The 14,615-nt window shown below is 36.9% G+C and overlaps 1 protein-coding gene across 1 annotated transcript in view; it reads right to left on the bottom strand.

Annotated features, from left to right (window-relative positions):
• Positions 1-14,615, bottom strand: part of SGCZ (sarcoglycan zeta) — a 329,915-nt gene that overhangs the window by 108,975 nt on the left and 206,325 nt on the right. The window contains exon 4 of the mRNA XM_070757645.1: positions 12,766-12,853. Coding sequence (XP_070613746.1) covers positions 12,766-12,853 — 88 coding nt within the window. The remainder of the gene's footprint in view (positions 1-12,765; positions 12,854-14,615) is intronic.

Genomic DNA, 14,615 nt, shown 5'->3' with positions numbered 1-14,615 from the left:
TAGATTAGATTAGATTAGATTAGATTAGATTAGATTAGATTAGATTAGATAGACTGACTGGCAGACAGATGGACAGACAGAGTTCTAACCCAAGTGTCCATTTAATTTTGGAATATAGAATCTTTACAATGAGATGCCTGAATTAATTTTAAAGGACAAGCTTATCGTAGAAAACAGATCAATTTTATATTTTTGTAAGAAATAACAAAGATAAATAAATGTAAACTTTTAAGAACTGAACATTAAAGAGGATTAAAGATTCTAGGTAGATATAAAAAACCCAAGTCTGCTTTTTGTGTTAATTAATTGGGATATATAAAATGATACAAAATTTTATAACACTGAAAATATTAAAGGATGCTTTTGAATAATTTTTTTAATTTTTTTATTTTTTTTATTTATTCTTTGTCCAATATACAATACATATGAAAGAGAATAGACATTAAGTGATATATAAGATAGGAAGTAAAGAGGAAGAGAAGTAGGTGGGAAGGAAAGAATATATATGATAAAAGGGAAAGGAAAGACAATTGGACAGGGGACGAAAGGCACATCAGTGCACTTATGTACGCCCCTTACTGGCCTCTTAGGAACCTGGAGAGGTCAATCGTGGAGAGTCTGAGGGAGAAATGTTGGGGGTTGGAGGTTGACACTATTGAGTCCAGTAATGAGTTCCACGCTTCGATGACTCGATTGTTAAAGTCATATTTTTTACAGTCAAGTTTGGAGCGATTAACATTGAGTTTGAAGCTGTTGCATGCTCTTGTGTTGTTGCGGTTGAAGCTGAAGTAGTCGTTGGCCGGAAGGACATTACAGCGAATGATTTTGTGGGCAATACTTAAATCGTGTTTTAGGCGCCGCAGTTCTAAGCTTTCAAGATCCAGGATGGTTAGTCTGTTTTCGTATGGTATTCTGTTTCGGGTGGAGGAGTGGAGGGCTCTTCTGGTGAAATATCTTTGGACGTTTTCGAGAGTGTTGATGTCTGAGATGTGGTGAGGGTTCCAGACAGATGAGCTATATTCGAGGATGGGCCTGGCATAGGTTTTGTAGGCTCTGGTCAGTAGTGTGAGATTGCCAGAGCAGAAGCTACGTAGAATCAGGTTTACAACTCTGGAAGCCTTTTTGGCGATATTGTTGCAGTGGGCTTTAGCACTTAGGTCATTTGAAATTAATATTCCGAGGTCTTTTACTGAGTGTGGGTTTGCTGTGAGAATTTGTTTGTTCAGTTCATATATGAGGTTTGGGTTCTTTTTGCCGATGTGGAGGGTAGAGCATTTGTTGGTTGAGATTCGAAGTTGCCAGATGTTAGACCAATCTGAAACATAGTCAAGGTCTTTTTGGAGAGTGAGTGTGTTGTCAGTGGTGTTGAAAAGTTTCACATCGTCGGCAAAGAGCACACAGTTGCTTGCGATATTATCGCAGAGGTCGTTGATGTATAGGATGAAAAGAGTAGGACCTAGTACGCTGCCTTGGGAAACACCACTTTTGACAGGGACAGGGGAGGAAATGGCGCTTCCGATTTTGACAACTTGTTGCCTGTTTGACAGGAATGCAGTAATCCAGTTGTGGAGGAGTCCTGAGATGCCATAGGATTTGAGTTTTAGGAGAAGTTTGTCATGAACCACTGAGTCAAAGGCTTTGCAGAAGTCGATATAAATTGCATCGATGGATTTTCCTTGATCAAGGTGGGTAGTCCAGATGTTTTTGCAGTGAAGTAGTTGTAGGTTGCAGGATAGTTTCTTTCTGAATCCAAATTGTTTTTTTGATAGTAGGTTATTAGATTCTAGGTAAAGGGTAATTGATTGATTTATGATTGATTCCATGATTTTACAAGGAACGCAGCATAGAGATATTGGTCTGTAGTTGTCAACTAGTGATGGGTCTCCTTTTTTGAAGATGGGGATGACTATTGCTTTAGACCACAGCTTGGGGAGAGTACTGGTCCTGAAGGATTTTTGGAAGATAATGCTTAAGGGCTCAGCTATGGCAGAAGAAAGTTTTCTTAAGAAGTATGCACAAAGACCATCTGGTCCAGCAGATAGGGAAGGTTTGAGATCACGGATTGCTTTTTCAACGTGGTCTGTAGTGAAGATGATTTGGGTTAGGTTGTTTAATGAGTTAGAAATGCGGTTTGTGAAGAGGGGGGATGAGCCATTACTGTTAACAAAAACGGAGCCAAAAAAGGAGTTGAAGAGGTTAGCTTTGGATGGGTCATCGTGGTATTCTATGTTGTGTGGTCCTACGAGAGGTGGAATAGGTCTGGAGTCGTTAAGTTTGTTGTTGACGAAGTTGTAGAAGGCACGGTTAGATTTGGAGCGTAGGAGGTTTTCCTCTTGTTCACTGTGGTAGTTGAGACATTCTGCTTTTATTTGTTGGCATATGCTTCTGTAGCGGCTTTTAAAGTTGGTTACTGGACCTTTTTTGTTTCTACGCCAGAGGGATCTTTTTTTGGTTTGAAGTTTCCTTATTGAGACAGGAATGTTATTTTTTTGTTTTCTTCTAGGAGAGGTAATTGGGACATGCAGATTTATGAGATTATTAATTTGGTGTAAGAACGTGTTGTAAAGTTCATCAATGGTGATGCATTTGGAGAACAAGGAATGCCAATTGATTAGTGAGAGATTGGCGTCTATGAGTTCATAGTTGGCTTTCCTGAAATTGTACTTAGGTGCCGTGTTGTTCTGTTGAGTGTTATGATGGTGTAGGTTGAGGTTGAAGTTGATCATACTATGGTCGCTGTTTGAGAAGGGTTCTATGATATACAGTCCATAAATAGCACTTTTGCTGTTACAGAAGATGAGGTCGAGACAGTTGTTGAGTCTGGTATTGTTAGATACTAGTTGTTCTAGTCCCAGGCTGGTGACGGTGTTATAAATGGTGGTATGTATGGGTTCGGTGGAGCTTTCATTTAGTGTCCAGTTGATGTGTGGTAGGTTAAGGTCACCTAGGAAGATGATGGGATAGGGGCAGGAGGATGCCCATGTTAGTAGGGAGGTTAATTTTGATGCATGGGTAGTGTCATAGTTTGGAGCTCTGTAGCACAGTAAAAAGCGGAGAGTAGTGTTGAGGGAAAGATCGCAGATTAAGGTTTCAGGAAGGGATAGATCGTGTGTTACTTGAATGTTTTTTAGATTGAGTGAGCTTTTATAGAATATGGCTACACCACCTCCTCTGCGGGATTCGCGGTCAGACCGGAGAACCAGGTAGTTATTATGCGTGATGATGGAGTCAGGAAAGGAACAATTCAACCATGTAATGTAACAAGAAATTAATAGCTAACATATCAACAATGTCAGTAATCATGTCTGCTTCAGTAGATAGACTATGTCAAAAAGATGTTATTGAAGATATGATAGATGTGGAATAAATTTTATCTGAAAAGTTAGATTTGGTACTCAATGTGGATTTACAATTGACAGACCAAAAGGACAATTTGAAAAAGGGTATGTTACCCATTTTGAGACTGTCAGAAATCACTACCCCTAAATCCTTCTCTTTTGAAGTTTTTGCTAACACGGAACTGCCAATACAATATTCAGATTGAGGATTCCTTTTCCTCAAGTGCATGATTTTACATTTTGAAACATTAAACTGCAATTTCCATTGCTATGACCCACTTATCTAGTAAAGCTAAACCATTTGCCATATTACAGACACCTCCAGAAATATCAACCTTATTGCACACTTTAGAGTCATCGGCAAATAGGCAAACCTTCTCTACCAAACCTTCCCCTATGTCACTCGCAAACATATTAAAAAGAATAGGACCCAGAACAGACCCTTGTGGCATACCACTTATAACCAGTCTCTGCTCAGAATACTCACTATTAACAATAACCCTCTGGTATCTATGCTTCAGATAGCTGCAAATCCACTGAACTATCCAGGGATTAAGTCTAATCTTCACTAATTTACTAATTCACTATTTATCTATCAGCTCTTTATGTGGAACTGTATTAAAGACTTTGCTGAAGTTCAGATAGGCAATATCCATGTCACCACCTTTGTGACATAGTCAAATAAATCAGTAAGATTAGACTGACATGATTTGCCTTCAGTAAAGCCATGCTGGTTTGGGTCCAATAAATTATTGGTTTTTAGGTGCTGATTTATCTTCTTTTTGAGTAGAGTCTCCATCATTTTAAGTATAACTGATGTCAAGCTAATTGGCCCGTAGTTACCAGCTTATTCTCTACTGTCATTCTTGTGGATAGGCACAACACTGGCCATTCTCCAATCATCAGGAACATTTCCTGTTAAAATGGATTGGTTAAACAAATCAGTTGGGGGGGGGGGTAGCAACCACAGATCTGAATTCTTTTTTTATATAAAACTTTATTGATTTTCTTAAAATTCACACACAAACTTACAAACATTTAACACATAGTAAGGGTTACAGTTACCCCTCTCATCTTAGAAGATTCATTTTTAATACAGAAAAAGGATATGTTCTTAAATTAATTAAGTCAACATATTAATCTAAATGAAAAGAATATTGTTCAAACATTCTAATAATATAGAAGTTAAGTTAATAAAAAAAGAGAAAATATAAAATCATTTTGGCATATTCATACATTTCTCATATTGTTCAATTTTTATTTTTATCTATCCACTTATAAACTTTATTCCAAATAGTATAAAATTCAGATTCTTCTTGGTCATTCAACCTTCTTGTCATCATATCCATATCTGCACAGTGTAAAATTTTCTTTATTACCTCTTCCTTTTTGGGGATATTTTCCCCCTTCCAATTTTGTGCATAAACTATCGTGGCCGCTGTTAAAATATGAACTACTAAATACAAAATATCTTTTTTATAATTCCGCTTAGTTATGCCTAACAAATAAAATTCTGGGGTTTTTTCTATTTCTTGTAGTACAATCTGAATTCTTTAAGAACTCTGGGGTGGCTGCCATTTGGACCCATTGTCTTATTTATCTTTAATCGTTCAAGTTCTTCTAAGACAAGTTCTTCTAAGACAAGTTCTTCTAAGACACGTTCTTCTAAGACAATATCTATTTCTATGTGGCAACACTCAGCCATATTTGCCAGAGATTAAGGATGGCAGAATAAAAGTGGCCATCTTCTTTCTTATACAGTAACCACACCCAGACACACAAATCAAATTTGTGGGTGATAAACTGAAGCTGGGAAGAGAATCAAATAAACAGGTCCAAATTGTGACATGGTGCCCTGAATCATGCAACAAACTCTAAAGAGTGCTTAAGAGTAAGAAATGGTTTTCCATGGCTTTCTTCCATGGGCTGAAAAAGAGTAACTGGCCCAAGATTTGCCAACTGGCTTTAAGTTAAAGGCAAGGACTAGAACTCATAGTTCCCTGATTTCTAGCCCAGTGCCTTAACTACTACACCAAATTGACGCTACTACTTAATAAAGGCAACTGTTAGTGAGTTTCCTACAGTGCCCAGAATGCCAGGCACTCAGTCTGTGAATCACTAGGGTGCCGTGAATTTGAAAGTTTGGGAACTTCTGAAATTAGTCTCAAAGTAGCAGATGGGGAGCTGGATAAAGTAAAAAGGAAACGAAATAGGATTAGATAGTGCTGGTAAATTATCATAAGATAACTGAAGATCAGCAAAGAGCAATCAGCATTGCAAAGGAGGGAAGCGGGAAAGGCCCTCCAGCTGCTCAGCCTGGTCAGGCGGGGGGGGGGGACTCTGGACAAGACTAGGAAGAAGATCCTGGAGGAAGAATCCATCCTCCCTTCAGAAGTGGATGAGGAGGATAACATAATGTTGGATCTTGAACTAAAGGGAAAGAAGATCTAAAAGCACAAGAAGCACAATCCAAGTTTTGCTAACAATGAGAAATGACCAGCTTCTTGTAGAGTCCTTGTTTATCTCTTTGGGGAATTTAGAAACAGCTGCATTGTAGAAGACTGTGTCATTTTAGTAGAGGGATTGTTTAATCTCAAAATAATATTTTGGAAATTAAGACAGTGCGATTAAGGGAAGAAAAGAAGATCTGTTTGTACGCCTTAGCGGCATTCTGCTGATTAAGTTGTTTGAGTATAAAATCATTCCGAAACTGATGTCTTGCCGTGCTTGTTACATTAACAATAAAGAAAAACAGTTTATAGTTTGAAGAATATCCTTGCATTCTGAATGTGTCTGGCCTTTTTTAAGGACTCATGATAATGAGACCTGGTTTAATTCTTGAATGGGAGATTGTCCAGTAAACCAGGGCCTTAGGCTAGACTAGGAATTCAAAAAGTTGCAAACTACTTTTATAGTATTGCCAAGAAAACTTTCTTGATATTATCCACAAGGTCCCGAAAACCAATGGAGGCTTTGTTTTCTACATTTCTTTTCTCTAATTTTAATATCATGCAGAACAATTTCCCAATACAGATATGGCTAAAGCTCATGTCAAAGAAATGTGAGAATGTCAACCTATTTTTCTATAACACAGGTTATAAAACACCACTAAATTTGTTTGCCCTTCTTAGTGACCTTCCCATCCATTCTGCACGCAAGATACAATTTTAGGGAAAAAAAATAAATGAGATATCTGAATGTCTGAAAGAGCAGCGAGAAAGCAAAGATAAAAATTTAATGTCCTGTAAGAGATTTGTTATAAGGCCGGATGCTCCAAATAATGTAAATGTGCTTTGCAGCCAACAGTAGCTTTGGGAATGTCATGACAGTCACAAAGCATTTGGTATAGCAGTGAAATATTAAAAGAAAATACACAGTAGAAGAAATTAAGTATTAGGTCATTTTGGAAAAAAAAGATTGGGGGAATATTTGTTTTCTGAGATTTAGTCGGTCTTTATTAGCTACTAGTTTTTTTTAAAAAAATGCAAACTACACATGAAAATCATATATGTGTCTTTGTCTGCATTCTTACATTATTTATTTATTTTATTAATTTAATTTATAAGCCGCCCAACTCCCCAAGGCAGTGTTCTCTCTAAATTTGTTTTGGGGTGGGCGGAAAAGTATAGTGTCTGAGCGGCAGTCCCTTCGGGACTGGGCGGCACAGAAATAATAATAAAATTTCCCTCTCGGCTTCTGGGCAGGTTTGGAAAACTCTGAGTTGATGATGATTTTTAAGTGAGCGATTGCTCACTGCTCAGCTTAGAGGGAACTATGCCCCAAGGACCCTGGGCAGCTTACAACAAAATAAAAAACAAGAGTTTAAAAATACTTATTTAAAAATACATATAAACTAAACATATGCCTTATATCAGTGATGGCAAACCTATGGCACGGATGCCACAGGTCGCACGCGGAGCCATATCTGCTGGCACGCAAGCCATTGCCCTAGCTCAGCTCCAACGTGAATGTGTGTGCTAGCCAGCCGATTTTTGGCTTGCACAAAGGCTCTGGGAGGGCGTTTTTGGCTTCCAGAGAGCCTCCAGGGGATGAGGGATGACGTTTTTACCCTCCCCCAGTTCCAGGGAAGATTTTGGAGCCTGGGGAGGGTGAAATATGAGCCTCTTGGGCTCAACAGAAGTTGGGAAACAGGCTGTTTCCAGCCTGCAGAGGGCCTCCAAGGAACGGAGAAAGCTGTTTTCACCCTCCTCAGGCATTGAATTATTATAATAATAAATAAATTTATTGTCATTGTCAAAACAATGAATTGTCATTGGCAATGAAAGTCGTGTGACATCCAGAGACCAGTTCCACCATACATAAAATCAGAATAGCTAAATTTAAAATGGAATAAAAAATAGAATAAAAAATAGAATAAAATGTTCCACCCATTACAAATTCCCCACCCTGAACCACTCAACCATCTACATGACAGACCGAGTAATATTGTCCAACAGTTCACTGATGGTGACCCTTTAGTTCGTTAAGTGCGAGAATAGCTCACGGATAAAAACTATTCAGGAAACATGTGGTTCGAGTTCTAGTTGTTCTGTATCTTCTGCCAGAAGGTAACAGTTCAAAAAGATTGTAAGCAGGATGAGAAGAGTCTTTGAGAATGATATGCACCTTCCCAGAACAGCGAGATGTGAAGATGTCATCCAGAGCGGGTAGCTGGAGCCCAATGATGTTCTGGGCAGTTTTAATAATTCTCTGTAGAGCTTTTTTGTTCGCTACAGAGCTGCTCCCATACCAAGCTAGAATGCCGTATGTCAGGACACTCTCAATGGTGCTGCGATAGTAGGACAACAGTAGATGCTGAGATAAATTATGGGTGTGGGTACTTGCGCATGAACAATATCGTGCACATATGCTCTTTCGGCACCCAAGAAAAAAATAGGTTTGCCTTATATAGTAGTAATTATAATAACCTAATTTCTAGTACATGATTCACATTTAAAAATATTTAATAAATCAATGTGCTTTCTGGTTTGTGGTATTTCAAACCCTGTGATGGAATTCTTTGGAATTTTTAGTTCTTAGTCTGGAACATTGTGAAATAGGCAGAAAGTCTCTAGTCCTCATAATTGAAAATGTGAATATTGATATGGTCATGCAACATGCAAAAATGATGGAACAAGAACAAATTTGATGTAATTGAACCACTGCCCACATGCTCAGTAGGGTAATATATTTTTAGCTGCACTTTGTCACATGTGATGTACAATATATACAGGTAAACAGACAATATATAGAAGGGCAGATTTTCCTCCCTCACACATCTGTCAAAATATTAGCTGCAGAAATGTGTCTTTGGGGTCATTTTGATATTTTTAAGTATCTGCTATGGGATAATACAGCCTATCACTTAATAGAAAATCTTTAAATTCAGTGCTGCTGCTGCTAATACTACTACTACTACTACTACTACTACTACTACTACTACTACTACTACTACTACTTCTACTACTACTACTACTACTACTACTGCTAATAATAATAATAATAATAATAACAACAACAACCATCACCACCACCACCACCACAACAACAAGAATGGCAGGAATCACAATATGATTATTTTTCCTTCTTCTTTTTATGTACTTAGCCACAGAGAGATCAATGGCTCACTCATAACAGAATTGTTATTTTCCATTTACTCTTTCTGCCTTCTGTTCGGTTGCTGCAACTAATCTCTGCAGTATTGTGACTTTTATAACACATAAAGTCAGGTTTTTATTATACAAATTGAAGGCTTTTTAAATACTTCTCAGAATTTTTATTACTAATGAATAACAATCAGCACATATCTTATCTAAGACTGTACAACTATGTTTCTTTTCCCACCTTGCTCAAAGAAACAGTACAGATAGAAATTGGACTTACAGCTGCATGGCTATAACATCAGGACAATTTGTATTAAATGATTCCCCCCCTCTCTCTCTCTGTCCTGTCTATTTATCTATTTAGTCATATCCATCCATCCAATAAAAAAAATCTAGTTTACCATTCTGTATAGATGTGGCCAATGTTTTAACTAGGATTTTTAGGATTATAATTTTTTCATGTATTTTAACGAGAATTGGAAATCAGGGGATTATAAACATAAAATGTAAGATGATTGCTAAGAATAATGAGTCTCCACAAATCTATAAACCATATTGGTTTTATTAGGCAAATTCAAGGTTATCTAACTCTAACTATGGGTAGTGTTAGATTAGAACAGGAATCAGAATTGAGACGTAGAACAGATCAGCACCTTTACTTAAGCAAGTAAGATCAGCAATACAGGACTGGCCAAGAGTGGCAGGGAAGCTGCTTTTAAGGGTCTTTTGCATCTTGGCAACCAGTGACAGGCATTCAAATCTGCCGCCACTATCTTGGCCAAACAGCAGCAGCTATGCAAATTTTACTAACAGGTAGTTGGTGGGATACCATGTACTATAGAGAACTAACACCACTCGCCTTTAGCCATGAAGATGTTACACGGTTGGGTAATATAATACTGTATCTGCAACCAGTCTCAAAAGGCATCTGGAACAATGATGGGCTCCTAGGGGTATGGTCAGGCATGCAGAACCAGTAGAAAAAATATGATTCTTTTTCTTTTTTTTCCCTTCTGGGCTCTGGGTATGTTTTTCCTATTGCAGTAAATGGCGTTAAATGTGTGTATAATTTTAGAAGAGCTGTGTGCGCGTGTGTGTGTGTACATATACATATAGTTTAAATAGTAATGTATATTTTTGTGTGCTTGTGTGTAATATGTATGTACACATATGGCATATATACATAGAATTAAATAGTATATTTTTGATATTCAGTAATAGTAAATGGACAGGGAAATTGTATCTCTTTGAGGTGAGGAGAGGCAGACACCCTAACCCAAACCCTTGATGTGAGTGACATCAAGTTTGCCACCTTTAAGCCAGTCACATGACCTTTAAGCCACCCTGGTCACATGATAGTCAAGCCACTCCCACTTGTTCATATGGCCAGCAAGCCACACCCACAAAATAAGCCACGTCCACAGTATGGTAGTACATTTTTTTTTGCAGTCCCTCAACTGAACTGGAAGTCCATAGCTAAAATAATTTATACTATAATTATACAATTTCACTAATCGTAATTTAAATTTGAACGAAATAACTGTCCAAAGAAAATGTTTCTTCTTTCATACACAGGATTTATTTGCAAAAAACCCTTACTCCCCTGGATATTTTTGTGAACACTTGAATTCAAAACTATTAATATATTTCAAAAATATATATACAGTACTTCCCAATTAGAAAGTCACCTTTAAAAATGAAGGATCTGTTTTAGTTGAATCATCTAACGTATCAATCTATTCAGCATAGGAAATCAAATATAATAAATCACAATATCTCTGTGGAAGGTTTTATCATTTTTAAAAAGTGGCAGCTGAGCTAGGATAATCACACATTTTAATTTGTAAAGAACAACACAAGCCTACCAATGAAGAAAGATTTATAGCAGAAATTGCCGGGAATCACAGCAACTGACCCTGAACATAGTTATAGAACTGAACATGCTGTATGGCATATGCTGATTTGGGAAGCTGTTATCTAAGGATTATAGGCTCCTTGTCCTCTTTTCCCCTTCTTCAAGTTTGAAAGATTTAACTTAAAAGACAACCGTGTTTCTTTTGTGCAAATATTAGCCTACACTGAATTGTTGTAAAAAACAAAGTGTACAAAAATCCATGTAAACTGTAAGGGAAAGTTACAGGAAATAGGATTATGAAGCTGATTCATAGGAAATGCATAATTTGTAGTCAGAGAAACCTCAGATTGATAAACTGCATTGTCAGCTACTAAAATATCTCAAATGTTCCCGAACCACTCTGAAGCTAAGGTTAGTTATCTTGAAGCTGTTTAACTGCATATTAGCCACAATCGATGAAAAAATGGAAAGGTGATACTCTTTGTAGTCTATACCGTTGATATTATTTTTATATCAATCCAATGAACATATATCCAATCCAACTAACTTCAGATTGTGTCCCCTTCTTCTTGTGTTCACTTTCCTATTAAAAACACTTCCCTCCTGGACCTTATTTAACCTTTTAACATATTTAAATGTTTCGATCATGTCCCCCCTTTTCCTTCTGTCCTCCAGACTCAATCTGTATAGTCTGGAGGACAGAAGGAAAAGGGGGGGGGGACATGATCGAAACATTTAAATATGTTAAAGGGTTAAATAAGGTCCAGGAGGGAAGTGTTTTTAATAGGAAAATGAACACAAGAACAAGGGGACACAATCTGAAGTTAGTTGGGGGAAAGATCAAAAGCAACATGAGAAAATATTATTTTACTGAAAGAGTAGTAGATCCTTGGAACAAACTTCCAGCAGACGTGGTAGATAAATCCACAGTAACTGAATTTAAACATGCCTGGGATAAACATATATCCATCCTAAGATAAAATACAGAAAATAGTATAAGGGCAGACTAGATGGACCATGAGGTCTTTTTCTGCCGTCAGACTTCTATGTTTCTATGTAACATGAAATTCAATAAAAATGTACAGTCTATAAACCAACGTCAATAAAATATAAACTCCCCATAATATATGGAAATTTATTCAGTTGCTTTATGTCTGGTCTAGAATCAAGTAAAATAATTTTAAAGAGAACTCTTATCCTTAGAATCCTTTCAGTATGATCATTTTATTAAAAAGTAAACCAACAAATATGAAACTAATTGCCCTACATTTTGTGCCATGCAAGTTTATTAGATGTAAAGATTAAAAGATTTTTTGTAAATATTTGAATAGACAAAGAAAAGGAGGAGGCAGGGAGATGCTATTAAAATACAGATAGAATTAAATCTCATTTTATCAGATCAGTAATTTGTTATAATACATTATCCCTTTTATTAAATTGGAACGAAATCTGCTAAACATACAAACTGTTTCATACTTAAGACATTGCAGTCCTCATTTTTCTCCTAAGAGTTTCATTTCTTCCACTTTTTGTGTGGTTTAATGATGCTTTTTATCAATTTGGGTGTTTCGGATAATGTGTTAAGATTTTAAGATTGCTTTTACCAATGGTTTTTATTTACCTTACAGTTATTGTTAATTACTTTAAGATCTGTCTTGATGTATTTATCCAAACAATTTATATTTGTTTAAAATTAAGTTACAGTATAGTTATTTGATTGGAAAATGTAGGCCATAGATCAGCATCATCTTTACTAACACAGTTGCAAGCTATTGTTTCCTTTAATTGTTATATTGTCTTTATTATTGTTATGAGCTGCCCCGAGTCTTCGGAGAGGGGCGGCATACAAATCTAATATATTATTATTATTATTATTATTATTATTATTAATATCTATGTTGAGAGATTAAATTTAAAAATTTGGTATTAAATTCAGAGCACAAAACTTTCATTAAATAATAAGACTTACCTACAGTCAGCTGTCCTGTTATGTGTCCCATATGGTTTCTTGCATTCATGGTAACGTTCCTATCTGATTGTAGGACCAGTGGACTGTCCTGGAAAAAATGTACATGAACAAGGAAATGAGAAAGAAAATTGCAGAGAGAGAATCAGAGTATTCCTGTCAAAGACCAAGTATCTTCATGGAATCTAGTTGAAATTCTCATTTTTCTTTTAATTTAAATTGGTTAGTTTTTAATGTTATTTATAGGGAAGAAACTACAGTATATATTGTGCAAGTCAGAAGAAGGGATGAGAAGATATTTGCAGAATTCTCACAGCCTGTTTCAGTTCCTTCCTGGGACAGTGTATATAATATACGGTATTGCATGCCAAGATATCTAGACACTTGGACTGTTTTTTTCCTTTATGCCATCACTCTGCTGAACACTAAATGCTCTCCATTCTGTCCAATATACATTGTATGTATATCAACCCAAAGAGTATGACTGAAGCATTATTATTTATTCCTTTTTTAAATCTTCCCCTTTTTATTGCTATTATTATTATTTCCTCTTCTGTTGCCTTGCAAGTACACTGAGTACTTCTGTACTGGAGACATATTCTTTGTACGTCTAATTACACTTGGCCAAATTAAGTATCCAAATCAATCCAATCCAATTCAGTCCAATTATACATTCTTGATTATTTTTCTATATGCCACCCAGAGTCACTAAGTGAAATGGGCAGCTTTACAAATGCAGTTACATAAACCAACCAACCAAATGGTACAATTTTGTGGAGGCTAGGTACATGGCAATATGTGAACTCTGAGTTTGGAATTGCACTAGGATTCCAAGTGTACCAGTTGTATCTCATACAGCTGCATCCCATGTTGGTGCAATTGACTTACCAAATAGCAAGGCAGTATGTCACCACTGCATATACATGCATACTGAAAAACTGTAATTTGAGTTTAAAGCAGCTGCACACTTTTTTCCAGCGCATTTTCTGACACTAAAGGCAATGGGACTGCTAAAGATTATCATTAAGACATTTAGAGTATGAAGGAGAAAATAATCAAAAATGCCCCTGAGTTACTCGGGATGAGGCTATTCCATTCTAAACAGCAGTAAGTGAAGCAAAGGGGAGTCATTTACAAAGGCGAAGTACTGGTTCCCAGTGCTAAAGATAGATCACAAAAAAATGAATGATAGAAGATTCTCACTTTGTGGAATTTTTGGATGATCCACAGAGGTTTTAGGAAAACAGTAGTGATGGGCGAACCCAACGGTGTTCGGGTTCGGCAAGTTCGGACGAACTTTATGCAAAATTCGGCTGAACCCAAACCAAATCCAAACCCGAACGAAGAGATTCCGGGGGCGGAGCTTTGACGTCACTGGCAGGTTGCTAAGGATGCCAAGGTGATCCTGGATTCCATGGAATCCAGGAAGTAAATCACCTTGGCGTCCTCAGCAACCTGCCGGTGATGTCAAAGCTCCGAATGCCAAACACGACCCCGAACTTTGCCCGAAGTTTGAAAAAAATTCGGGTTCGTGTTTGGCATACCGAACACCGCAAAATTTGGTACGGCCCTGAATTGTGTGGGTTCGGTTCGCGCATCACTAGAAAACAGTAAATAAAAAGTAGTTGCTAAATGAAACAAACTAACCTAGCCCTGCTCGAAATATTTGTTTTATATATAGTAGACATTTAGCAATTTTGGCCATGTAACGGCCACTGCCATCTTTATCCAAAATTAAACTCCCTTGGCTTGGCATAAACTGAGAGCTTTGGGTAAAATTCAAACCAGTTTATGCTTGTTTCCTGTTAATTGTTTGTGTTCTATTCCTTAATTCCTTAATGGTAAATGTATTG

The sequence above is a fragment of the Erythrolamprus reginae genome, chromosome 7, assembly GCF_031021105.1.
Source record: "Erythrolamprus reginae isolate rEryReg1 chromosome 7, rEryReg1.hap1, whole genome shotgun sequence".
Taxonomy (NCBI): Eukaryota; Metazoa; Chordata; class Lepidosauria; order Squamata; family Dipsadidae; genus Erythrolamprus; species Erythrolamprus reginae.
This window is presented reverse-complemented; position numbering and strand designations above follow the sequence as displayed.